General features: G+C 42.0%; 1 protein-coding gene across 1 annotated transcript in view; it reads left to right on the plus strand.

Moving 5' to 3' along the window:
* Positions 1–26,696, plus strand: part of unc13a (unc-13 homolog A (C. elegans)) — a 46,744-nt gene that overhangs the window by 5,224 nt on the left and 14,824 nt on the right. Inside the window, exons 4-36 of the mRNA XM_070831816.1 lie at positions 1,295–1,412; positions 2,636–2,759; positions 3,788–3,858; positions 4,141–4,195; positions 4,855–4,884; positions 5,630–5,825; positions 7,121–7,240; positions 8,705–9,517; positions 9,776–9,869; positions 11,063–11,109; positions 11,305–11,383; positions 12,642–12,647; positions 12,931–13,005; positions 13,119–13,338; positions 14,193–14,420; positions 14,721–14,862; positions 16,937–17,106; positions 17,298–17,413; positions 18,645–18,808; positions 18,958–19,111; positions 19,482–19,550; positions 19,912–20,001; positions 20,311–20,445; positions 21,719–21,852; positions 22,083–22,168; positions 23,068–23,194; positions 23,332–23,428; positions 24,248–24,391; positions 24,555–24,632; positions 24,841–24,918; positions 25,054–25,142; positions 25,258–25,404; positions 25,969–26,092. Of these exons, the coding sequence (XP_070687917.1) occupies positions 1,295–1,412; positions 2,636–2,759; positions 3,788–3,858; positions 4,141–4,195; positions 4,855–4,884; positions 5,630–5,825; positions 7,121–7,240; positions 8,705–9,517; positions 9,776–9,869; positions 11,063–11,109; positions 11,305–11,383; positions 12,642–12,647; positions 12,931–13,005; positions 13,119–13,338; positions 14,193–14,420; positions 14,721–14,862; positions 16,937–17,106; positions 17,298–17,413; positions 18,645–18,808; positions 18,958–19,111; positions 19,482–19,550; positions 19,912–20,001; positions 20,311–20,445; positions 21,719–21,852; positions 22,083–22,168; positions 23,068–23,194; positions 23,332–23,428; positions 24,248–24,391; positions 24,555–24,632; positions 24,841–24,918; positions 25,054–25,142; positions 25,258–25,404; positions 25,969–26,092 (4,420 nt within the window). The remainder of the gene's footprint in view (positions 1–1,294; positions 1,413–2,635; positions 2,760–3,787; positions 3,859–4,140; positions 4,196–4,854; positions 4,885–5,629; positions 5,826–7,120; positions 7,241–8,704; positions 9,518–9,775; positions 9,870–11,062; positions 11,110–11,304; positions 11,384–12,641; positions 12,648–12,930; positions 13,006–13,118; positions 13,339–14,192; positions 14,421–14,720; positions 14,863–16,936; positions 17,107–17,297; positions 17,414–18,644; positions 18,809–18,957; positions 19,112–19,481; positions 19,551–19,911; positions 20,002–20,310; positions 20,446–21,718; positions 21,853–22,082; positions 22,169–23,067; positions 23,195–23,331; positions 23,429–24,247; positions 24,392–24,554; positions 24,633–24,840; positions 24,919–25,053; positions 25,143–25,257; positions 25,405–25,968; positions 26,093–26,696) is intronic.

A 26,696-nucleotide genomic window follows, 5' to 3' on the forward strand; every position in this document is an offset into this window, starting at 1 on the left:
AGTGGCTTTTTAATTTGAACATATCTTTTAATTACACAGACTTTCATGCAAAAAATGTAAGTATTTAAACAAAAAGACATTTCATGAGCGTAACGTTTGTTGACGCAATTGGGGTCATAAATTTAGTTTGACATAGTTCGAAAAACTAAGAGTCTAAGAGTCATCTAGTGTCAGTATCCGAAGGCAGATTTAAGTCCATATTAACATATGCATAGCTTCACACTATAGGTGTTAAATAATGATATTGTTAATGCACGTGAATAGAGATGTCACCTCAAGGGCTCAATTCAGGACGCAGCTGTTGTGCAACACAGGGCAGCAGGGTCAGCTGTGACATTTATATTTCCTAAAAGGACTTATTTCTCTCCTCCTCCTCTTGCTTCTTCTCTCTCTATCCCCTCTCTCTTTGAATAGTGAGCGGATAACATGACACACACACACACACACACACATTGTAGTGGGTTTCCCCAGGCTTCATTACGCCTCATAAATCCAGAAAGTTGACCGAACAGAAGAAAAATGGCCAAACACAACAAAAATGACTTGTCCTGCCATCCCATTGTTTTTAAGTGTGACCTACTGCAGCCACATCTTTAAACAGAACTAAAAAGAGACAGCATAATCCGTCTTCCCCGTCTTTTTAGATCCCTCGCATTCCCCATCTCCTGTCCCTTTCCTCCTCTCCTTTTTTCCCTCTTGTGAGGCAACACACCGTTCAGCCATTAGCCACATTACTTCCTCGGTCCCAAGAAAACAGAAATATGCATTTTCATAGGGAAGCCTTTGCTATCATTAGGTTTTGATCAGACAGCCAGTGGCTTTGGGAAGATGCACTATCGGATAAACAGGGATGCTTAGTGAGCTGATAGTCTGTCAGTCAGATTTGCAATCACCTTGACCTGCATATGAGTGTTGGTTGAAAAAAAATGAGGCACGGTGTTCGCTTTTGTTTGTCTTACAGAAATATAGATAGTCTCTGGTGCTGTCCTATCTGTGCTCTCTCTTAGATTCTGCTGGCAGCTTGACAGTCACCTGCTCTTTCCATCTTCGTGCTGAATGACTCATTTCCCTCAGCAGATTGAATCACAGTGCATATCCATCACCAGATTTAAGTGCAGCTCCTGATGGCATTGACTGTATTTCTGTAGAAAACCCTCTGTGCTGTGAGGTGTCTGTATACAACCCTGTCTCCACCCAACTCTTTATAACATTCTGTATTTTTTTTCTTTACCCTGCTTTTTCCTAACTCATTTCTCTTTTTCTTAATCCGCTTCGTCCTCTTTCTGCTGAGCAGCGAAATAAACCGCCTGGATCTGGGCCTGACAGTGGAGGTGTGGAATAAAGGGCTGATCTGGGACACCATGGTGGGCACCTTATGGATCCCCCTGCGCAGCATACGGCAGGCCAATGAGGTACACACACCCTCTCTCTCTCTCTCTCTCTCCCCCTCCGGCTCTGACATCTCCCAGCATTAGGTTTTATTGGCTGCACTTACTGTACATGTACACTAGTACTCCAGAGTAAGCGATGAATGAATGCAATTATTAAAATCAGCTAATCGACATATGGGTAATGAAAGCACATGACTTCTATTATAATTAAGGCCATTATGTGAAACTTGGAGAGTGCTCAGAGCCTTTTGAATAATTTTAAACATGTGGCTGTTTACTAGCAGCTACAAATTGTATTTTGAATTTAATGCGTTTTCTGTGTATATGCCACATTTACATTTCTCAAATTCTAGCATCATCAAATATGTAGAAGTCTAATGTCGCTTGTAAGTATACTGTACTGATAGGAACATTCTATATTTAGAGTGGACAACATTTGCAACGTGCAGATCAATAGCTACCACATGTTCATATATGACAAATATACAAAAAACAAGTAAATAAAGAGTACATATTAAAACAGCAAGTGATAAATCACTGGTGTACTAATAGAGATTATAATAAAGTCACAGAAAAGTCATGTTTCCGCTGGTTTACCACTGCATAGGAAGAGTGTATTTTGTTTAGCACTGGCTACCAGTAAGTAAACTAGTGCTACAGATTTGTTTTTAATGCTTCAGTGTTCAGTATTTTAGTTCATAACATTTTACAGCTGCATACTGCTTTCATTTATAATGTAGTCCTGCTGCATTATATAACACATCCACTCATGCCTTTGTGAAATAAAATGTATTTGGCATAATCAATAATAAATTTCATATTCAGGCGCTGTTTGTTTGTACACAAGGTATTGCTCAGTACAAATCCTTCTCTTTGCAGTTCAAAAATGCCTCTACCAGCACCTCTAAAGTTTACTAATAGTGTCTCACTTCTTGAATCTACATACAAACAGAAATGTAAAAAACACAAGTTGTGGTTTTAGGGGGGGATAATGTGCTGTAACTGTTTCTTGGTGAACAGCGGCCAAGCACAGAGAGTCACAGGAGTCCAGTCATCTCTGTGAGGCAATTTGTGCCTTAGTGACTTCATTTCTTTATATTTTACTTTTTATACTGAGATGTATAGGAAAGAGACAGAGAAACAACTTCAGACTTCAAGCACACACAAAAAGACATATTTATTGTGCACTAAGTATTGTTGCAGTCACATGCAATTTCTCTGCCCCCTTCCTCCGTCTGTTGCAGGAGGGTCCAGGCCAGTGGCTGACCCTGGACTCCAATGCCATCATGGCAGAAAATGAGATCTGTGGAACCAAAGACCCGACGTTTCACCGGCTGCTGCTTGACACCCGCTTCGAACTCCCACTAGGTATGGCCTTTGACTGCAGTTTGTGCCTTAGTCTGTGTTTTCTCTGTTCTGTTTCATTTATGTAAGTTAGATTTAAAATGTATAGATATTGTTGGATATTCTTCATTAAAAGTAAAAAAAAAAAAAAAACATGAAAATACAGTCTCAGCTAGTATCAGTACAGTTATTACAACATACAACCACAGTCTTGGCCACCATCATTATTACTATTACTACCACTTCTAGTACTGCCGGTCAAACAATATAAAGCAGCGGCTCAGAGATGTTTCTCCCAGCTGGACATCTTCATCCTAAACTTTCCTGTGACAGACCAGCGTTTGTGGGTTTGTCCTCTGAGCGTCGTCCGCACTGTTCAGGGTGGAGAACTCCATCTACTACAGCCTCTGACACACATCGTGACCTCTGTCTTGTGTGTTCAACAGTTTAAACTGTTTAATCAGTATTGTCAGCTAAACGGTTAATTATTAACATCCCTAACTGCTACGACCACAGTACTAACACTGCCTTGAAGTACTGTTACTTGAGGTTGATAGTTCATTTTGACCTCGGAAACAGCAGTTAGCAAAATAATCTCACCACATATGTCCATTTAGCTGTTTTGGAGCTTTCAATCATTTCACGTAGATCTTCTTCAGCTTTTTGTTTGTCCACTTATCATAATGTTCAAATTTCATTTCTTGAGCACTTGAAGGACTTCTCATCCATGTTTACATAAAGGTTGACATTAAAAGTTCATTATCGACCTTGGAAATGGCAGTTTATTAAACAGCCTCGACACAAGTCCATTAGTGGCTGCTCTGGAGCTTTCGATTGTTAAGTAAGAAGTCCTTATTAATATTACTGGTACTACTCCTTCTTGCATTTCGTCCAATACTGACAAAATGGCATTTAAAGAAATAAATGTGATTGCTCTGTGGCAGTGCTCTGGGGCTTATAGAGAACTATACAGAGAGATGTGTGTTTATAATGCCCAGTATCTGACATGCTGAGTAGAGCTACATGTTAAGTGTTTGTGTGGTGTGCTGCAGACATTCCAGAGGAAGAAGCCAGATACTGGGCCAAGAAACTTGAACAACTAAACGCCATGAGAGATCAAGATGTAAGTCTTTTCCATATTGCTATCCCTCTCTCTGCACCATCTGTCATCTATATTCCCTCATTTATTTACTCCATCCACTTTTCTTCCTAGTATTATCTTTCATAACTAATTTTCTCCTCTGTGTTTCCTTTTCTGCCTCTTTCTTCATCTTCCTCTAATTACACTCTGACTGCCAATAACAGGAGATTTGCCAAAGTCAATATTTTTACCCATCAGTTTTCCTCAGAAGAAATGCTGGATCTTATTTTCTAAGATGTATGTTGTTGTTTTTACCTCCCTCAGTATGCCTATCAAGAAGAACAGGAGCGACCACTCCATGCACCATCCACACAGTGCTGTGAGTGTCAAAAGCCCTACCTCCGCCTACTCTGTCCCCTGCTGTGTCCTTTTTATATGCCTCTTTCTCCCTCACTCTCTGTCCTCCACCATACTAGCGCTGATGTGACGAATCGTGCATGCAGGCCTGCCTGAACACTAGAATGACTTATAGGTGCTAGATTTGTGATGAATGTGAACTGACATACGCTGGGTTGTCAGACACACACCACCCTGCCTGACTGTCTGTCTGTCTGTCTGTCTGTCTAGTGATGACGATACAGGGAGCAGGTGGATAAGTGTGTATAATATAAGTCTGCGGAGAGAGGAGTTGGCATGATGCTTGTGTGTGTGCAGGGATGATAACAGCATGTGTGGATTTTCTGTTCTTAGTTCCTTAGCAGCACCAAGGCCATTTGCATTTGAACAAAAGCTGATTCTGATCCAAGCTTCTCTGTAGAAATTGTGCTCTTCTTTACTCACACACATGTACATACACACAGATTTACCTCACTTGTGAACCATCAGCACACATGTTTTCATCTTAAAATAATTATTTAAAATAATTATTTCCGGGCTACAAATCTCCCTGTGTTTGTTTACCTGGCTGTGTGGACTTCTGATGTATTTAATTTGTGGCCCAAACCTAATTTGGTTTTCCAACCCTTTATCTCCGTGCAGGTAATTGGAGTCTGTGGGGAGATCAACAAAGTAAGTTTCTTTCGTGCACTTCTGCTAATGACTTGGAGTAATTCTGTATTTATTGTCCACGTCTCACTTAATGTAATGATCTCCTTTCCTCAGAGACCATTAGCTACCATGAAAATATATTTTTTCTGCACACATCCTCTCTGAACTCCCTTTCAACTCATATCTGTTATTCTCCCAATTTATATAAAGTCAAGCTGTTAGAATCAAATTGAGTGAAGTCACAGTAAAATTAACTCTGTGGTGTTTATTCATGAATGACATATGAGGTTTCTTCCAAGGGCATAATTCCCACTGGGGAACTTTCCAAAATCTTGTTTTTTTCGTTCCTTCACTTTTTTATTTTAAGATGGATTTTCTCACTGACGTCTTTGAACATTGTTCTTAATCTCCTGCCACCATAGTCCACATGTGGGTTGGTAAAAAGCCCTCACACAGATGTTTACATAGCATAACTTTTTTTTATTATTCGTGTTTTTTCCTTCTCTCGTCCTCCCATTTCTGTAACCAAACCTACGTTTTTTTTCCACCACAGCAAAATAGTTGAAAGTTAATTTAGCATTTACCGATTTATACCCTGACTATACAAATTATACAACTTGTCCTAAATCCAAACATTATAGGTTAAAACATGTAAAGCATGAATTATTTACCATACAAACACTGTATAATACAGTTCTGAGCCATTATCCTCTTTATGTGCTGCCCCCTCACTTTGTCCCGTCTCCCGCTGTGCTTCCACGAACAGACGAAGATCCAGACAGCGCCGTGGACGACAGGGATAGCGACTACCGTAGTGAGACCAGTAACAGCATCCCGCCTCCGTATTACACCACCTCCCAGCCCAATGCCTCCATGCACCAGTACCCCATGAGGCACCAAAACTACAGACACTCTTACAATGATGATATCCATGAGCTGGAATACGACCACCGAGCCATGAGGTAAGAAACATCCTACAGTCATTTCGTAGCCACAACTGAGACCAAGTGGTTTCCCTTTCATGATAGTACCATGGCGGGTTGTCAGAAGGTATCATCAAGACTTTGTCTTGGTGAGACAGGAAAAGAAAAACACCAAAAGAACAGAACTGTTGTAATGTTGTAAATGTAATATCACGCTTCCCATCTTAAATAAATATTCCCTAGTGAATAGCTCCATTGGAGTCTAGCCTAGTTTAGCCCAGGGACCGTTCAGCCCCTGCGGCCTTGTTTTGTTTCACTGCATTGTACATGGTAACATGTTGTCCCACTGTGCTCTCCTCCTCTAGAGAATAACCCTGGCCTCAGTGTATACAAGCATGCTGGGCCACCAGTTCTTGTATACAGGTCATGTATGAAGTGGGCCTTTGTGGTTATCTTTTCTGTGTGCGTGTGTGTGTGCATGTGTGAATGCGTGTGTGCATCTTTGCGTGCATGTTGAGTGTGTGAGCATCAGAAACCCCATGTGATCTCCTCTGCGCTCCCTTGTTGTGCAGAAAATAAATGCATTTCTGGACATGACGGTATCTCTGAAGATTTATGGACATGTTTTCAAAGGTGGCAGATGATCAAAACTCATACATTGCTGACAAAGGCTGAAACAGAAAGTTTGACCTTTTCATTTGGTTAGAATTAGATGGGTAAAATAAATCATCTTTATGCAGAAACTCACAGGATAGGTTCTCAGTTTCTCAAGTCTGTGTCTAAACAATAGTCAGATGTTTATATGAAGAGTTGAATAAGGTTTTGCCTGCTGTATTCATTCCTCCATAGTGGCCATTAAGAGACCCCTTCCTTTGCGCATCCAACTTACGTGAAAAGGGACACAATCAAGTTGATATATTCCAAAGTTACACATTTTTTAGTACAAAATGTTTCCACAGACAGTGTTTCCTTGTTGAGCTGCAGTGGAGGGAGAAAAATTATATTTCACAGTAAAAAGATAAACCCATTTGATTTGAGTAACTCAGTTTGCTGAAGCCTCGGGCTGTGGATCCTTTCCCCCGTCACTGTTAGCGTGATAGGGAGGGATCTTTTAATGGCCAGTATGATCAGAGGGAATGACTACAGCAAACAAAATTTTCATATGAACACCTGACCAGGCTTGCAAAACTGTGAGCTGTGATCCTTTAACCGGGCAGTGCATAGGCTCAGTTTGGTTGGAGCTTTCTTTGAAAGATTTGCACTGAGCTCTACTGATGCTCCTCTTCCACCTCTCCCCTCCTCCCTACCTCCCTCCTCCTTGCTCCTCTTACCAGACGCTATGATAGTTTAGACTCGGCCACCAACGGGCGCAGCGATATCGACTCAGGCTCAGGGTCGAGCCGGCGCACCAGTCATCAGTATTCTCTAGACAGTAGGCATTCACTGTCCGATAGGTGGGTCTCTGTACCTCCTCTCCAACTCTCCTCCTCTTCCTCTTCCTGCTCCGGCCTGTGACTCCGTCTCGCTGTGACGTCAGTGGTGGACTTGTCCCGTCCTCCTCGCTCGCTGTGCTTGCATGCATGCGCTCTTACCCTATCTCTGTATATGTATCTATACTTTTGGTCTATACTAAACTACTGGTCCTGCATCTATATTTACTGTGTTCCTGGTTAAGAATCACGAATCAGTATCACAACTGATGTATCATACTCATCATACCCATTGTTAAACTCTTCTAAGTTCTGCGCAGTTCTATGTTTATGTGTGTGGGTGAGTGATTGACAAGATGCGTGTATGAGTGTGTTGTTTCGCAACAGTCAGAGACGTAGAGGTTAATTGTTGGTTGGAGTTTGTGTGCGTGTGTGTGTGCGTGTGTGTGAATCTGTTGTCGTGACAGCCTGTTATTACAGCCTCATCCTGTATGTGAGACTTAAAGAAGAGCCCTGTCTTATTCTGGGTGTCCCATTCTTGGTAATTATACACATTTAATTTCCACTTGTAAGACAGCAGGAGGCTTTCAGCCCAATAATGGGGCCCTAGCAAGACAGATTAAGTTAATTTTCATCTTGATTTCACCGTGTTTTTTTAATTCTTTGCCAAGCAAAAGGGCAGACGTGTAGTCAGCCTCAAACATTGTGCAAGCATTTGTCACTGTCTGTGTCAGTCATTGTGTTGAGTGAGAGAGATTGTGAGATAGATGATGAATAGAAAAGAACAGGGGTGTCGTGATTGAGTTTTTATGTGTCCAATCACCCTTACTTCCCTCAGCCCGACGCAGTAATACAGTTCTCTCCTTTACTGCTCCTGCATCATGCATTATTGAACCAACATGACTGTAATCAATAGAAACAATAAAGTGAGAGTGTGTTTCTGTGCGTGTGTGTTTTTGCATGTGTCTCAAATCTCTCTCTGACTCATGGTCTGTCTCAGTGTCTAATAGCTTCATTCATCATCGTGAATAAATATTATTCACTTATTTACCTGCAAAAAGAGGCTGTTTTAGTTCTGCCAGGCTAATAAATTATCCTCAACCTGTCCAGGTTCACTCTCTTTCATATGAATAGGTCTATTTACTGTATATCTTTTTGTATGGTGTGTGTTTCTGTATTAGTTTGCTTGTGAACTAGTATCCATAGTAACCTTTCCCATTACTGAAAAGATGATTCGCCTTGCAGTTACATAGATGCATTGATAGCCTCAACCCCCTTTGCCCTGAGTTTTCTTACTGGTTGGCTTAAAGTCATTCCTCTTTTCCTATTGGTTAGCCGTCTCCCTTCCTGGCCCCAACACAAGTTCCTTAATTGTCAGTGTGGCAGCCAAACTCCTTATCATGCAAGTGTGGGAACTCCCCTACTTTACTTTTAACCCTGTGTGGTTGTCTTTATGTAACAGTTGTCTGTATCTCCCCCTCCTTTCAGTCCCACAGACAGTCGTTACGCCTCGTCAGGCGAGTTGAGTCGAGGCAGCTCTCAGCTCAGTGAGGAGTTTGTCCCTGAAGACGGTGAAAGTTTGCGAGGTTCTGAGTTCTACGATGAAAACGACTCCTACCACTCCTGCCACTCCTCCGTAAGCTACGGCAAAGAGGATTCCCCAGTCTGGGATGGTGAGGACCAACAGGGCGTCTACAGTGATGAGGGAGGCTACCTCAAAGATGGAGGTGAAGGGGGGGCGCTCTATGCCGAAGAGGAGGGTGACATGTACGGGGAGGAAGGAGAGTACAACTATGAAGATGAGGAGGAGATGCCTTATGAGGAAGATGAAGATCTGTATCCACTTGACGGCATGCTCAGTGAAGACCAGGAGCCTCCCTACACCCCCACACCAACCAGCACCGCCCCCAGCCTTATGCCCCCCTCTGATGGTCTGTCCTCCACCAGGCCACCGCTGGAGAAGCAGGCGTCGTTGCATCAGCAGCGGCCAGCCCTTGATCAGCTCCAGCCCCCCAGCACAGCTCCTGGTCTACCTCCAGTCACACAGGATGACAAGTTCCCTCCTTTCAGCACAGATTTCACCAAGCCTCCATTTGCGCCCACCCAGCCAGCTCTATCTACCACCACCACATCCACAGACACAACTACATCGCAGGCTCCAGCTCCAGATACCAAGCTACTGGAGCCTGAGCCCGAGCCTGATATCCCACTGGAGGAACCTCAACCCCCCGAGAAACCTCTAGCAGAAGAGAGTGTACCTCCAGCTCCGGAGGAGAAAATAGAGGAGCCACCGGTCCCAAGGTGAACACTGTTCATACACTGTCAACACTACATTTAGCTGCATTAGCTGCACAGGATCACAGGCTGTGTAGTACCCCTCTTGGCAAATAAATTATTGTCTATATTATTGACTAGTTTCCCTTTAATGTCCCTTCCCTTTACTGCTATTTGTCAATGATAGTTATCTCCATAATTACTGTACATTCACACTACATACAGCTAATAGAACACATACAGTATATGAGAATGAATGAAAATGTTCCATCTTCAATTTTTCAGCTTCCCGAAGAGGGAAATCATGGAACCTGGTCCTGCCAGAGCCAAAGCTAACTGGCTTAGACTTTTCAGCAGAGTACGACTACAGCTGCAAGAGGTACAGCCTCTGTGTGTGTGTGTGTGTGTGTGTGTGTGTGTGTGTGTGTGTGTGTGTGTGTGTGTGTGTGTGTGTGTGTGTGTGTGTGTGTGTGTGTGTGTGTGTGTGTGTGTGTGTGTGTGAGATTCATGCAACATGCATTAATGCCAGGTGATGGCCTGAGCTCATAAGAGCTAGCGTCATGTCTTCTCTGTTGTTGCTCTACTTTATTTCATAGGTGTGCTATTTGATTTCTCTGACTTGTTGCATCAGTCCCTGCATGCCCTACTGTTACTGTGTTTTTTTCTTGTTGTTGTGTTTTTTGTTGACTAGTCCATCATTTTTCCCAGTTTGCGGTTATTGCTGTTGATTGTATTGTCTTGTTTTTATTTGTTAGTTTCTGTTTACCCTGTGTACTGTTTTGCCAATTCATTATTTTCTTTTCAGTTGTTTGCCATCCTCATAGCGATTTGCATGTTGTCCGTTCTGATTAGCCATGGCTGGAGCAGACACTCAGGTGGGTGTGGCCTGCAGTGTGTTAATCAATCTAATTTATATTGTATGTTTTCTGTGTGGCTCATAGATATTTATGTGGGGCCAAGCAACAGACACAAAGCTGCTGTAAACCTGCTAAGTGTCATTTTCAAAGCGTGGCATTTATACCAATCGGGACTATTTTTGTGTGTCAGTGTGACGTGAGTATCAGTGCTGTGTGTCACTCTTTGAACAGGCAGGCAGACAAAGAACATGTCTTTCAATAATAGAGCAGATAGAATTAGAGGAATGATTACACGGATGGCCATCTGGCTTTAATCTACTTTTACTATTATTCTCAAACACAGAGAAGCCACTGCTGATGTCAATAATCACTCAGAAAGACACAACTCAGTTGTAGTCCGCAACAGCACTCTTCTCATCTTCGCCCTTTTCGTTCAATCTCCCACATGTATCGCTGTTGTATTATTCATTTGTGCAGTCTGGGAACATTTGCAGTCATTGTGGCTATAGCTGCTTGTGAAACGCACCATGAAATAGTGCTTTTTTGCTCAGGAACATCATACAATATGTCTTGATTTGGTTGTTCTCTGCATAAAGAACAATATAGAAGGAGTGTGTATGGTGCTATAATCTGCTGTGCCTCCCATTTTTACAGCCACAGCTCTAATGGCACTCTGCTTGCCCCTCTTTCTCTTCTCATCTCTCTTTCTCCTCAGGCCCGAGGAGAAAGTGTTGGCATTGCCTCTCTGCTTTTATCAGCGGGGTAAGTAACCATGACAGTTTTACCACCACGGTCATTGAAAATCTATAACTTACAAACCAAAAGGCTAACTCATGGCCTTAATGTCTGTATGCATTTGTTATCTAATTAATTTGTCACGTCCAGATTCTGGTTAAGAGCTGTTGTTGGAAAAAATAGCTGGTGTTGAATCCTGCTTTGTGCGTGTTTTCTCTCCAGGATGGGTGGTGCTCTGTATAGCATCGACAGCATGCCAGACCTCAGGAAGAGGAAAGCTATGCCTCTGGTCAGAGATCTGGTGAGTTTCTGCACTAATCTCTTTATATTCCCCTGACTAAGTGTCTCACATCTCTCCAGTCCATCTATTACTCAGCTCAGCAATCAGTGCTCTCGTCTATGAAACCTACTCCTCTTTATCTTCTGATTTTCTGCTGTCCTTTCTCATTTTACTCTCTTTACCTTGTTCTTTTCTTGTCATTCTCCTCCTCTCTGTCTTTTATCCCACTGCACTACATCCACTGTGTTACCAGACAATACATGTCCCTGCTGTTACAGCCTGACAGAGTGAGCTGCAGGGCTAAGGGGCCACTGGCAGGGCCAGAGGTTTCCACTACCTGACACTGATGCCTGCTAGATGCTGTCATATAAGAGACCTTTCATTACCCCTAACTGCCATTGTCCCCATCCTTGTCTGACACTGCCTCATTAGGGGTAAGACTGTGGGAAATATAAATCCTCTGGAGAAAGCTGCAACTCATTCTTAGAGCACCTTGCACTATTACATTATTTAGCGTTATCACTTTTCTATCTTTGTTAAAATGACAGGAGGCTCAGATTTTACAACCAAGTACAGATACATATTAAGGTCAGAATATGGATGTATACACATAGTATCATGTTTCATCTCTTCAGAAAGACAAAGGAAATAACCCGTTGTCCAGAGTTTGACATTTTGGGAAATATCTTTGGATACTTTCTCATCGGGAGTTAGAAGAGAAAATTGATTAATTGAGCAGCCGCTAGTCTGGAAGCAGAGATGTTAGGGAAACAACTTCTAATTTCTTGCAACTTGTTGTTAAGTGTTTGTGCACATTAAACAAAGAGAATACAACTTACTAGTTAGGGAGCTTTAGTTGTCCCAGTAGGTGGATTTTATCACCTCGAGACAGAGCCAGGCTATCTGTTTCCACAATTAGCTCTGATGACTGTATCAGTCACTAAGCATGACAGACAGTCACAGCTAGGTGCACCGATGTTTCTCCTCCTCTCTCTGTCTCTTTCACGAATGCACACGCTCACAATGTGTCAGAGTGTCACAGGTTATTGATCAGACAGGGTGGGGTCCCGGCTGAATGAGCAGTGATCAAAGGCCATTTCATTCAAATGGTTGCAGTGGTAACTTCCTCACCCTTACAGTCTCCACATCTGGCTGTAGATTCACTTTGTTTGATCTGCAATGATTACATAATCTCTCAATGGAAACTCCCCCTCTTTCTTGCCATTTTCTAATATTAAGTCTCTCCCTTGTTCCTCCCACCTTCTCTGCACTGCCACAGGCTATGGTGAGTAACACCAACACCATTTGCTATCAGAACACTTAGGTTATGAAAGTATACTAGTTTTCTCGTCTCTCTAGAAAATTGATCTTATGAGAGGGTGCACTTTGAATTCTGTAGCTGTTCCCTCTAGTTTGTTGTAACTATTTGGGGGAACATTTCCAGACAGACAGTAATAACACGTTACCTAATTGGCTGCTAAAATTATAGATAAAAAGAGATAAAAAAAAAAAAAGATATTGATGTGGATGCTGTGAGAAACTGACCCCTCCTCTCTCCTGCCACTCAGTCCTTGGTTCAGAACTCCAGGAAGGCAGGCATCACCTCGGCCCTGACGTCCAGCACCCTGCATAATGAAGAGCTGGTCAGTGCTCATTTACAACTTTAATTCAAAGTATCTCCAGTCATGCCAAACATCATTCTAGCACAATTCAACCCTCCGCTGAAACTGCACTTCTCTCCTCTGTACCCTTGTAGAAGAGTCATGTCTACAAGAAGACCCTGCAGGCCCTCATATATCCCATCTCCTGCACCACCCCACACAATTTTGAGGTGTGGACTGCCACCACACCCACTTACTGCTACGAATGCGAGGGACTGCTGTGGGGTATTGCTCGCCAGGGCATGCGCTGTACTGAGTGTGGAGTCAAGTGCCACGAGAAGTGCCAAGATCTACTTAATGCTGATTGTCTGCAAAGTAAGTAAAACGTTGGTAAACATTACCCCTGTTTTAGCCCTAAAGCATTGAGGCTCGATTAGATAAACGAGATACAACACGTTAATAAGTGAGCTTTTGTTACCTTTGGACAGAGCCCGACTAGCTTCATATTTACAGTACAGATACGAGAAGGCTATCATTATGATGTGATTCTACATTTACTGCTTGGCCTAAAATAGGCTTTTTTGCAAATGATATTCTGGGATAAATAAGAGCTAAAGCTTAAATGCCACATTGTATTCACATGGTGCTCAGTGACAAATTATGCTAAAATATGGAAAGAAATCTTTACAGGATCCGAACACCCATTTGCTGACTTTATGTTTTAGACTCCTTGCTGTGGCAGTGCTGCTTTTTTTTTTTTTATTAATAATAGTAAACTATCTAGTCCATCTATTTCCTCTTATCTCTATTTGTCAATGCCAAGCAGAGTCCTCCTCCTCCTTCTCACTGCGACTTTCTTATTTTCCTTGTTTTCTTGAGAGGATATTAAAAGCCATTTGTCTTTTGTTGTCAACCACCTCGCTTTTCCTCTTTCTCTCTTTTACTCAGCATTTTATAGCTCTGCAAATGTGTCCGCCTCTCATTCATGATAGCCAAGTTTTTCATCACCTACACAGTCTTCTTCTCTGTTCTCTATTTCAAATTGAAATCTCAGTTTCAAATTTCCCTATAGCTTAAAGAAATGTATCCTTTGTGAAACGTACTGCTCTGTTTTGTTTTCATTTATGACTGTATGGCCACCATAAGCTATCTAACATCTCTCACATGATACCACTTCAGTTTGCTTTTATAATCCTGTTTTTTCTTGTTTTAATTTTTACACCGACCAGGAGCAGCAGAGAAAAGCTCCAAACACGGTGCAGAGGACCGAACCCAGAACATTATCATGGTTCTTAAAGACCGCATGAAGATCCGCGAGCGGAACAAACCTGAGATCTTTGAGCTCATCCAGGAGGTGTTCGCCATCGTCAAGGCCACCCATGTCACCTACATGAAGCAGATCAAACAGAGCGTGCTCGATGGCACCTCTAAATGGTCGGCTAAGATCAGCATCACAGGTGAGAGCAGAGAGAAATCAGTACAGTGCAGTAGCTTTGAAGGGAGCTGGCCAACACAGTCAACATCAAAGTTAGGGGGGACAGCGCACGTCAGGTGTTTCAGTCTATAAAAAGAGACAAGCTGGCTTTGGTATGAGGAGAGCACAGGTGGCATTTGTGGGGCAGTAGAGTAGAGGGTCAGATGATTTAAGAGGCATCTGTTTGCCTCCAAACACACACACACAAACACACACACACAGACACACACACACACACACACACAGTGGCTGACCAGCTTGGCATTATTTTCCTTCTTCCTAGTGTTGTGCGCCCAGGGTCTGCAAGCCAAGGATAAGACGGGTTCCAGTGATCCTTATGTCACCGTCCAGGTGGGAAAGACCAAGAAGAGGACCAAGACCATCTACGGCAACCTCAACCCTGTCTGGGAGGAGACGTTTAATTTGTGAGTCAAGACCGAGAAATTTTGAGAAATTTATAGAATATGAGAAATTTGTCAGAGCCCACACATCTTTATGTTGTTTGTTTTGGCCAAACAACAGTCAACAATATTTTTTTTAGAGAACAGAGAAAACTAGAAAATTGCCCCTTTTTTGAGAAGCTGTACCCAGCAAATGTTTGGCAGTTTTGCTTGATGAATGACTTGAGAACTGATTGTCAGTGTTTTTATATAGTAGTATAAGTAGTATATAGTGGTGTGAAAAAGTATTTGCCCCCTTACAGATTTCTTCTGTTTTTGCTTTATTGTCACACTTACATGTTTCAGATCATCAAACCAATTTTAATATCAGACATAGATGACCTGAGTAAACACAAAAAGCAGTTTTTAAATGATGATTTCATTTATTAAGGGAAAAAAGCTATCCAAACCAACCTGGCCCTATGTGAAAAAGTAATTGCCCCCTCCTTGTTAAATCATGAATTAACTGTGATTAACCACATTTTTGAAAGCTGAGTTCAACTTCACTAGCCACACCCAGGCCTGATTACTGCCAGAGCTGTAGAATCAAGAAATCACTTAAATAGACAACATGAAGTAGGCTGAAAGATCTCAAAATGCAACACATCATGCCCCGATCTAAAGCAATTCAAGAGCAGACAAGAAACAAAGTTATTGACATCTATCAGTCTGGAAAGGGTTACAAAGCCATTTCTAAGGCTTTGGGACTCCAGCAAACAACAGTGAGAGCCATTATCCCTGAATGGAGACAACATGGAGCAGTGGTGAACCTTCCCAGGACTACCGGCCTACCAAAATTACTCCAAGAGTGCATCAACGTCTCATGCAGGAGGTCACAAAAGAACCCCAAACAACATCTAAAGCACCGCAGGCCTCACTTGCCTCAGTTAAGCTCAGTGTTCATGATTCAACAATAAGAAAGAGACGGGGCAAAAATGGCCTCCATGGGAGAGTTCCAAGGCGAAAACCACTGCTGACCAAAAAGAACACGAAGGCACATCTCACACTTGCTAAAAAACATCTTGATGATCCCCCACACTTTTGGGAAAATATTCTGTGGACTAACGAGACAAAAGTGGAACTTTTTGGAAGGTGTGTGTCCCGTTACATCTGGTGTAAAACTAACACAGCATTTCGGAGAAAGAACATCATACGGACAGTCAAACATGGTGGTGGTAGTGTGATGGTCTGGGGCTGCTTTGCTGCTTCAGCATTCATTCTGCTCTCTACCAGAAAATCCTGAAGGAGAATGTCCGGCCATCAGTTCATGACCTTAAGCACAAGCGCACTTGGGTTATGCAGCAGGACAATGATCCGAAGCACACCAGCAAGTCCACCTCCGAATAGCTCAAAAAAAACAAAGTGAAGGTTTTGGAGTGACCTAGTCCAAGTCCGGACTTAAATCCAATTGAGATGCTGTGGCATGACCTTAAACAGGCCGTTCATGCTCGAAAACCCTCCAATGTGGCTGAATTAAGACAATTCTGCAAAGAAGAGTGGGCCAAAATTCCCCCACAGCGATGTGAAAGACTCATCGCCAGTTATTGCAAACGCTTGGTTGCAGTTGTTGCCACCAAGGGTGGCACAATCAGTTATTAGGTTTAGGGGGCAATTACTTTTTCACATAGGGCCAGGTTGGTTTGGATAGCTTTTTTCCCTTAAATGAAATCATCATTTAAAAACAGCTTTTTGTGTTTACTCAGGTCATCTTTGTCTGATATTAAAATTGGTTTGATGATCTGAAACATGTAAGTGTGACAATAAAGCAAAAACAGAAGAAATCTGTAAGGGGGCAAATACTTTTTTACACCACTGTATATGTCAAATAAACGTGAACCTTTCAGCTCCAGTTGTCGCACTGATGCAATTAAACATCTCTATTTATGTTCTGTTGATTAAATACAATGTGGTTAGATTTGTTGAAGGTTTTTTTGTTTTGTTTACACCTCTGATGTTTAATGAGTCATGATAGTAATTCATCTGGTCTTTTTGGCCAACTGTCAATGTAACTACTATATTTAGTTGCTGTGGCTGACTCGGTGCCTCTGTGTCTGTTTAGTGAATGTCACAACTCCTCAGATCGCATCAAGGTGCGGGTGTGGGATGAGGACGATGACATCAAGTCTCGCGTAAAGCAAAAGTTCAAGCGGGAGTCAGATGACTTCCTTGGTCAGACTATCATCGAGGTCCGCACTCTGAGCGGAGAGATGGACGTCTGGTACAACCTGGGTCAGTTGAATCACATTGTGTCAGTTGAATTTTAACTATATTTGTCCACATCACTTGTACTGTATTGATGCCACAGCTTCTTGCTGACGTTCAACCTCACCTTGAAGTTTTATGACTAACTTCTCTGATTTAGACTCTCTTTCAGCAGCAAGTTTGGTAATGTGTTGCTGTATGTTTTGTGCTCTTCACAGACAAGCGTACAGACAAATCAGCTGTTTCCGGAGCTATCCGCATGCACATAAATGTAGAGATCAAAGGAGAGGAGACAGTTGCCCCCTATCACGTTCAGTACACCTGTTTGCATGAAGTAAGCTCTGTGTGTGTGTGTGTGTGTGTTTTTTATATGTTCATATTGTGAGACTTAATGCCTTTACTCCACTACTACATCTCTGATAATACTACAATCTATGCAGCTGTTTAAACTACCAAACCAACAGCATATATCCAGGTGGCCCAAAACATTAGAACACTAAAACAGGTCGATGCATTAATACCTTTCCCCTCTGAAAGGGACTATACTTTCACTTTAGATACCTAAAGTATCCATTTTATAGAGGATACTTGATCCTGTGCTTTTTCTGAAAGGCCCAATCGGCCTTCATTGTTGCTCTGCATAACAACATGCCCAACAGTGTGCAGACTTTCTAATTTCCGTAATGTATTTGGATGTGTACGCTGAACACCGATAGGTGATTGGGCATTTAAATAAAACATTTGAATACAAGAATCTATTTGGTCAGTGCATTGCTACTTTTACCTCAGGTGATTAGTACTTTTTCCATCACCGTGTGTGTCTCTGCATCTGTGTCTATCTCAGTACAAAGTCTTCCTAATGAACCATGCCAAACAGGTTAATTTACTTGACTGATGTTCACTTCCATAATGGATCCATTTCAAATTAAACCTAAGTTAATACTCTGTGAAGTTTACTTTGCTCTCATAAGATAAAGACCACTTCCAGACATCAGACCAATTTCTAGTCTGGTTGTGCTGATTGATTATAGACCAATCACAGCCTTGTATGGAATCATTACTCGGCTCATTACTCAACAGAGTATATTAGCTGAACCTTTACAGACAAATGACCATTGTTATTGCTGCGCATAAGTGGCCATAAACCACGTAGCCCACTCGGGATGTTTTACAGCAGCATATAACGCTTTATGGTCGAGTAGTCAAGACAGCACCTTGTGTTAGCCCCGAAATGTAGTTTACTGGCTATTGATGTAGCAGATACATTTAATGATAATCGGATCGTGGGTCGTAATCTGCTCTGTTGTTCTACAATTAAACACATGGAAACTTTGATTACAGTTGAAATATGTGGAAATGCTCGGCCCAGCTTTGTAACGATAGAATTAAGGAACATTCATATACCATATACATGACCGTTAACCACCTCACCATCGCTCTCTTTTGAACCTACAGTCTCTATTTTTGTTTATTGTTTCAATGCTTTTTCTGTTTTTCCACATTCTTTCTTTCTATACATTCCCTTCAAATCTCTTTGTAACTATTTTGTACTTTCTTCTCTGTAGAACCTTTTCCACTATGTGACAGATATCCAGAACAACGGTGTGGTGAAAATCCCTGATGCCAAAGGGGATGATGCCTGGAAGGTGTACTTTGAGGAGACTCCGCAGGAGATTGTAGATGAGTTTGCCATGCGTTACGGAGTGGAGTCCATCTACCAGGCCATGACGTACGTTACCGTCTGAAAATCTGACTTCAGAATATCACCATTTTATTAAAAGCTCTGTGTTTATTTTAATGCTTTGTTGGTTGTTTTTCTGCATCAATCTCTCTGTGTGCTATTTTGTGTTTGCTCACACGTCTGTCCCTCTTTTGCAGTCACTTTGCCTGCCTGTCATCTAAGTACATGTGCCCAGGTGTACCTGCAGTAATGAGCACCCTACTGGCTAACATCAATGCCTACTACGCTCACACCACCCAGGCAACAAACAACGTCTCTGCCTCTGACCGCTTTGCTGCTTCTAACTTTGGGGTGAGTCACTGCAGAGGCATTTAGCAGAATCAATGAGTGCAACAGGAGCTGAAGTTATATTTATTATATATTATATTTGTATATATATTACACTAATATGTGTAAGCCTTTATTTTATATTATATATATTATATTTATATATTCATTACATCCAACAATGTGGCTTGGTGAAAAACCACAATATCTTATAAAAGGGAAAAAATAGAAGTGTGTTTTTGTTTGCTTTGTAACCATAAAGTAGATTTTGCTTATTTTAATTCAATACCAATGTAGCATATTTGTTATCTTTTATAGCATATTAAGCAGTGTGGTCTGTCTGCTATATGTTTGGTCATATTCAAATCTGTTGTGTCTGTTGTAATGCCCACAGAAAGAGCGATTTGTCAAGCTTCTAGACCAACTTCACAACTCACTGAGGATTGACCTGTCCATGTACCGAGTAAGCATGGTCTCCATCGTACTGTTTGCACTCGTATTTTTATCTTTGAAAAGTTTAGAGGATGACTAATCTCTACAGTGCCTCTCCGTTCTTTCTGTCCTTTCCTTTCACCTGATCTTTCTCTTTGCGAGAAACAGTAAAACCAGGCAGATGTGTTAATTAGAGTGACAGGTCCACTCAAACATGCACAGACACATTCAGGAAACACTGCACACCCACACAGTAACAAGTGTTGGAAGCTGCCTTGGAAATTGTGTTGCAGTGCTGGATCGCACCCTCGGACACACAAACACACACTGGACAAGGATGGATGTGATGTCGTGTGTTGTGGCTCACTGCGTTATTTTCCATCTGACTGCAGAACAACTTCCCTGCCAGCAGTCCTGAGAGACTGCAGGACCTCAAGTCCACAGTGGACCTCCTCACCAGTATCACCTTTTTCAGAATGAAGGTACCGGTTACCTCCGTCATCTGTCAAAGACTTTTTGGTTTTATTCTGTATATTTTACACTCTACACACGTGTGACACATTTGACAATTTCAGAGGTTTAAACTCTGATATGAAAAGCAGATTTCTACATATTTGGTGTTCAAATGTTGATCTTAAAATGAACCTAGTACTGACTTTTAGGGAAGAATCCTATTTTTTCATCTTTGTAATCAAGATGAACATGACGACAATTCTGAAGTGTCGTAATTTGATGGTTTAATGGCGGCGTGTGCACAAGTTTAACTGTCTCTCTCTTTTGTGTGTGTTCAGGTCCAAGAGCTTCAGTCTCCACCCAGAGCCAGTCAAGTGGTGAAGGATTGTGTCAAAGCCTGTCTCAACTCCACCTACGAGTACATCTTTAATAACTGTCATGAGCTGTACAGCCGCGAGTATCAGACAGACCCGGTAAGAAGCAGCAATTCACTGAATTTCAATGTAGGCTTGACTGAATGTCTCTCTCTCTCTCTCTCTCTCTTTAATAAATTTCATATTTTAGTTTGCTTTTTTGGCTTGACCATAATTAAATACCGTATTGCCAAAGATCATGTGAGTATAATAGGCTGCCACTCTGCAGTGTGCTCAGTGCTGAAATCAATGTTTTTAAGTTTGTCGTCTAGTGATTGATGTACTTTTCTTTGGCTGTGATTTATTTCACACTCTCAGAGGTAACAAGCAGAATAAATCACTGCCTAACTCCGAACCTCTTGGAAGAGACGACTTACTAATTATTTAAAACTTGGCCAGCAGTTTCCTTCATGTTATTAATCATCATTACAAAGAGAAGTGTCCCTGACTAATCAGATCGTTCGTTTAGAAGTTTTCCTCACACAAAATGATTTTTGAATGTGATTAGTGCACCTTCTTTGCTTGATTTCTGTACTATCCTTGGTGTTGTGTAAAACGCATTGCAACACTTTATTGCGTGCTTGCATTTACTGTGCGTCCGTGTGTGGTGAGGCTCCATCATCCTCTCACTCTGGGAAGCCCAGGCTCTTCCATCCGTCACTCCTGCATGGGATTTCAACAGGGATTTCTAGAACTTGCTTTGAGTCCTTATTATCCTTATTAGAGTGCCAGCCCCATTCAGACTCCCTTGTGAATTTCAAATAAGCATTTTTTCCTTTGAATAAAACATTTCGTCCTGAGGGACGTTGCTATATTTTGTTGAAATATCCGCAAGATCATTCTTCACTCTTCAACCCCTGCAGTGCTTGGCTCAGTTTTTTTTTTTCCCTGTCTTCCTACACATCTTCAGCTATTTCAAAGAAGTCGTCCAGACAGTCATGCTGAGTCTGTTTAAAGCTGTTTGAGCAGCAAATGTTGAATATGTATGAGTTGCTGGATTAACAACATAGTGCGAGGATCAAAAATCTCATCATTTAAATTCATATTAAGAGAACTAACTGGTTACACAATTAAATAACTACACTACTTTTTGGCAGATTTGCCCATTGGTTATCTTATTGATATGTGAGGTGATGTTTTGTGTGTTCAGTGGCCTAGAATTTATATCACGATGGTGAGAAAAACATGGTTTGGCTTTCAAAACTCAAGGATTGAGCAGAATAAAATCACCTGCCAATCCTCCCATCATACACTAAACAAAATGACCGGCAGGTTAAACTCCCCTCAGAAAGTCTGTGTAGAGTTTGATTGCGTTGTGTTGCTGATTTTTCAGGCCAAACAGGGTGCCGTGCCTCCGGAGGAGCAGGGACCCAGCATCAAGAATCTGGATTTTTGGTCCAAGCTCATCACACTTATCGTCTCTATTATTGAGGAGGACAAGAACTCCTACACTCCCTGTCTAAACCAGTATGTCTCTCTGCTCATCCTATATGCATCTTTTATCTATATATTCTCTTCGAATTAGATCACATCTCCTTTTAATGACATTTCAGCTACTTACCCTATCACTTCTCCACACTGTCTCCCAGTATCTCTAAAAGTGCACTTTCAGACTCTTACCTGCTTGCTCAGTTTCATAGCTCTTCTCTCTCTAAGTGTGCTTACAGTAAGCCTTTCTCCTTTTCTCCTTCATCAAGATTTCCCCAGGAGCTCAACGTGGGCAAAATCAGTGCAGAAGTGATGTGGAACCTGTTTGCTCAGGATATGAAGTATGCAATGGAGGGTGAGTGCTGAACTGTCCGAGCCTTGTCAAAGCAGCGAAGACATGATTTTGGGGCTCAGGCACAACTGGCAGACAAACAAAACAGTATGAAGCAGTTTAGCTGCACCTCATAATGATATTTTAGGTTTTTTACCATTTTCCATCGGTTTTAGTTGCAACGATGGCAAGAGAACTAGGTTGATTTGATTACCGCTTGATTGTGCTTTCATCCATTCGGATGAAACTTAGTAGGAATGTTTTAAGTAGAGGATTTATAGATTAGATGCTAATATGTGTAAGCCTTTAATACTTTTATTATTAGGCATGCGTGTCAAATTTCGAAACAATTGATTAAATGGATTAAACTGTATATTGACAATAAACGCTCATTTTCAACTATTGAATAAGCACACCAACTGCAGTATTAAACTGATCATACACAGATCTAATCAATAGTTGATTTTGTTTCAGCCCAGGCACACAGTCAACAGATTAGATTCATTTAGTTCAAGAAAAGTTACCAAACAGAAAAATTCAGGCCAAGTTTGCTTAATAAAAGAAAAACTAAACAAGTGTTGTGGAAATTTTTTTTTCTAAATTATGCAAAGTCTGAAAAGTCATACTCAATTTTAGGTTTGATTAATTTTTGATTTCTTTAAGAAAACTGGTGAGACTGGTCGTCCTTCTCTTATGGCTTTGAGCTGCACTTTACAACTTTTTCATAGTCCAGCCCTAATTGGTGTTCGTCTAACCTAAGCATAGATATGGACAGCAAGTCCATGATGGTGTGTGTTTGACTCTGGGCCAATGCCTCTGTATGCACGATAGATCTGTGATAAATGCAGTAAGATGTAACACCCGGAGAGAATTTAGATTTTTCCCCAACATGCATTTGTCCACTTTATTCTTCTTCTTATCAGAACATGAAAAAAACCGCTTGTGCAAGAGTGCGGATTACATGAACCTGCACTTCAAGGTCAAGTGGCTGTACAACGAGTACTGCAAAGATCTGCCCTTCTTCAAGAGCAGAGTGCCTGAATATCCTGCGTGAGTAGCAACTTGCCCGTCGCTGTTTTGCAACATCAGAGTTATTCTGAAAACAGAAAAGCAGAGAAAATCATCATCTTGTGTAAATGTTATTAACTAGTTTATAAAGACATATAAATATTTTCTGCCCTCCGTAGGTGGTTTGAGCCATTTGTCATTCAGTGGCTGGACGAAAATGAGGAAGTGTCTCGGGACTTTCTGCACGGTGCTTTGGAGAGAGACAAAAAAGATGGGGTAAAAGTTCCCTGCTGTTCTTCTCCTTATCTCCCCTTCACTCCTCTGGAAATGCTGAGTCACTGCTGTTGTTCAGGCAGAATTACTGTAATCCATCCTTTGTACATCCTCTGTCACACTCAAAGTTATCAGCCAAAGTTTCATCCTCCCTCCTGCTCTGCCTCCCACACTTCTCGCTGCCTCTCCTGCACTCTTCAAAGGCAACAATAAAAGCATGGACAGAGCAGCACAGACGTGGACTCAAAGCAGAAAGTGTGTTTGGGCTAAGAGGATGTTTCAGTCAAAGTGCTTTGTCGCATAAAGCGTCTCTTTGGATGTTTAAAGGAGCGGGTTGAGACACCCGTGTACTTAAGAAGGGAGATTGCTCTGTGACAGCAGGATATTGTGAATTAATGGACTTATTCCAGAGTTTTGACTGCAGGAAAGCTGTCCTCACCTCATTACCCAGACTCACCAGAGGAGCCCCTCCGCACTGACCTCTAGCCAATTAGGGACCAGGCGCTAACCAGCAGCCAATTACTTGGAGCCAGACAGGAGCTCCCACCTGTTACCGGATGGCTGCCTAACTGGCTGTATGGCTGGTTGGCTCTAGGGGGTCTAAGGCTCTGTACACGTGGAGAAAGATATCAAAGGTCCAGTTTAATATAGCGTCTAATGGTCCGTCTATATGGTCTTTGGGGCTCAGATGTCATATCTTGCTAGACTCCCTTGAATCAGAGCCTCTCACCTGCTACCTCTGCTCATCCCTTATCACTTATGCATTTCCCCCATTATTTTCTTCCCAGTTTTTAATCTTGCTCTCTTTTTTCTGCCCTACAGTTCCAGGTCACATCAGAACATGCTCTGTTCTCCTGTTCGGTGGTGGACGTCTTTTCCCAGCTCAACCAAAGCTTCGAGATCATCAGGAAGCTAGAGTGTCCTGATCCGCAGATCGTTGGACACTACATGAAGCGATTTGCTAAGGTAGGCTCACTAAAATTGCAATTTGCAGTCAAATCATGTCTTATAAAAATCAATGTTTCTAAGGGCAGTTTTTATTATAAGAAACATTTTTTTAATTGTGAAAGTGATCTACAACTACCCTCTGATGATTGATGGTGTCTTGCTCTTTCATTTCTCTCTCCAGACCATCAGCAATGTGCTTCTGTCCTACGCTGACATCATCTCCAAGTTGTTTGCCAACTATGTCACCATGGAGAAAGTGGTGAGTGGTCGAAGATATGCCATAGTTTCGGTTGAACACTTGTGTTTTTCCTTGCTTGAAAACGTAATCATGTCTACACCATTGATAGAACTGTGCAGTAGATTAGCGAGTTGTTTCTTTGAATCACGTACCAAAGAGAACGTTGATGTGGATGTTTTAGTGAGTGCTGATTATTTCAGATAGATGTGCGTCATCTTTCTGTCCTCAGCCCTGCATCCTGATCAACAACATCCAACAGCTGAGAGTTCAGCTGGAGAAGATGTTTGAAGCCATGGGTGGAAAAGACGTGAGTGATTCTCTTTTCTCTGTCCCCTGTGGAGTTCCAGCTCCCAACCAGAGTCATCTTAATTCAAACATGTTTATTAGTGTTATACAATATAACTACCTGCATGTGTGTGTGTGTGTTACATGTATGCTTTAGCTATGTGTGGAGGCCAGCGATATCCTGAAAGATCTGCAGGTTAAGCTCAACAATGTCATGGACGATCTCAGCAGGGTCTTTGCTGTCAGGTAGAAACTCACTCACATTTTCATTCATTCATACCTCAGTCTGACATTAATGTGATGTAATGTGATTCAGACAGTGCAGACTTCACTGAAAGCTTCTCCTACTTTCCCTCTGTAGTTTCCAGCCTCACATAGAGGAGAATGTGAAGCAGATGGGAGACATCTTGGCTCAGGTGAAGGGAACCTCTAATGTGGGAAATGCCAGCAGCGTGGCCCAGGATGCTGACAACGTCCTCGCACCCATCATGGAGTTCCTGGACAGCAAGTGAGGCCGTCTGCCATTTCAGTGGAGTCCAAAACTGATAGCTCAGCTTTAGGGGGGGCGGGGTTATCATTTGACCCACTTACCCTGGGTTAGCCAAGCTCACGATTGTCTGTTTGTGTCCCTGAATGCTATTTGAAGGAGTGTTGAATTGTTATCATAGTTAAGATCAACGTATAGATGAGGCGTATTTAGGATGCAGCTCGGGAGGAGGTAGACCAGTAAGCCACACACAGAGGTTTGATATTTTACTTTTTTACTTTTGAAAGAAATTTCTACTTGATGCCATAGTCCTGTATGGATCATGTCAAGCTAATATTATAACAAAGACTAAGAAAGAGTTTTCCTGACTTAAGGTAAATAGAAGCAGTTGGGAAATCTGAGCTTTCATGCTTTCCTGACAAGCCTTTTTGACCATGTGGGGATTTCAAACAACCACCTCTTTTTTGTTCAATCTCATGCTCTCTCTATCATCTTTTTTTTTTACTTCAGGAAAACAGTGTCTGCCTCCTTCTGCTGTGTATTATTCACCTCTCCTTCCTTTCTTCTGTCTCCCACTCCTGCCAGCCTGACTTTGTTTGCTAAGATCTGTGAGAAGACTGTGCTGAAACGTGTGTTGAAGGAGCTTTGGAAGCTGGTGATGAATACAATGGAGAAGACCATCGTTCTACCGCCGCTCACGGACCAAACGGTGAGAGCAGTCAGACCTGCAAACACACATACGGAGGCATACAAGCGTACAAACACATACTATAATAATGCTAGGCTACACATGTTATTCTGGCAGTCATCGCTGACTGTGCCTGCTGTACATGCAAGGAGTGATACTTATTTTTAGTGTGGACAAACATGCACATGCAAACAGACACAAACACACATACACATCGCTAGGATCTGTTTTCCAGAAGGAAGAAGGAAAACAGATGGTTATTTTAAGTAAGCGTGAATTTGGTACGAAAAGATATGCACATGTGATATGTTCTGAGGATGACCAGAGCAATAATGTAGACAGCAGAAAAATGATGCACAGAGCATGTAACACACATGCACCCACACACCCACAAATACACACTGCCACACTCCTCCAACTGCCAAGGCAGCATTAAAAGAAATAGGAGGAGGAGGCGAAGAATGACGAAAGGGAATACAAAGGCAGACATTTTGTGCGTGTCGTGATTCAAGATGGCCCATTTATTAACTAAAGATCAAACCGCTTTTGCATCACATCCACATGGCATCACACCACCTCTTAACCTCTACACACATTATATTTAGCATTGCTCCCAGTACCGTCA

Source organism: Pempheris klunzingeri, chromosome 6, assembly GCF_042242105.1.
Source record: "Pempheris klunzingeri isolate RE-2024b chromosome 6, fPemKlu1.hap1, whole genome shotgun sequence".
In the NCBI taxonomy this organism is placed as follows: Eukaryota; Metazoa; Chordata; class Actinopteri; order Acropomatiformes; family Pempheridae; genus Pempheris; species Pempheris klunzingeri.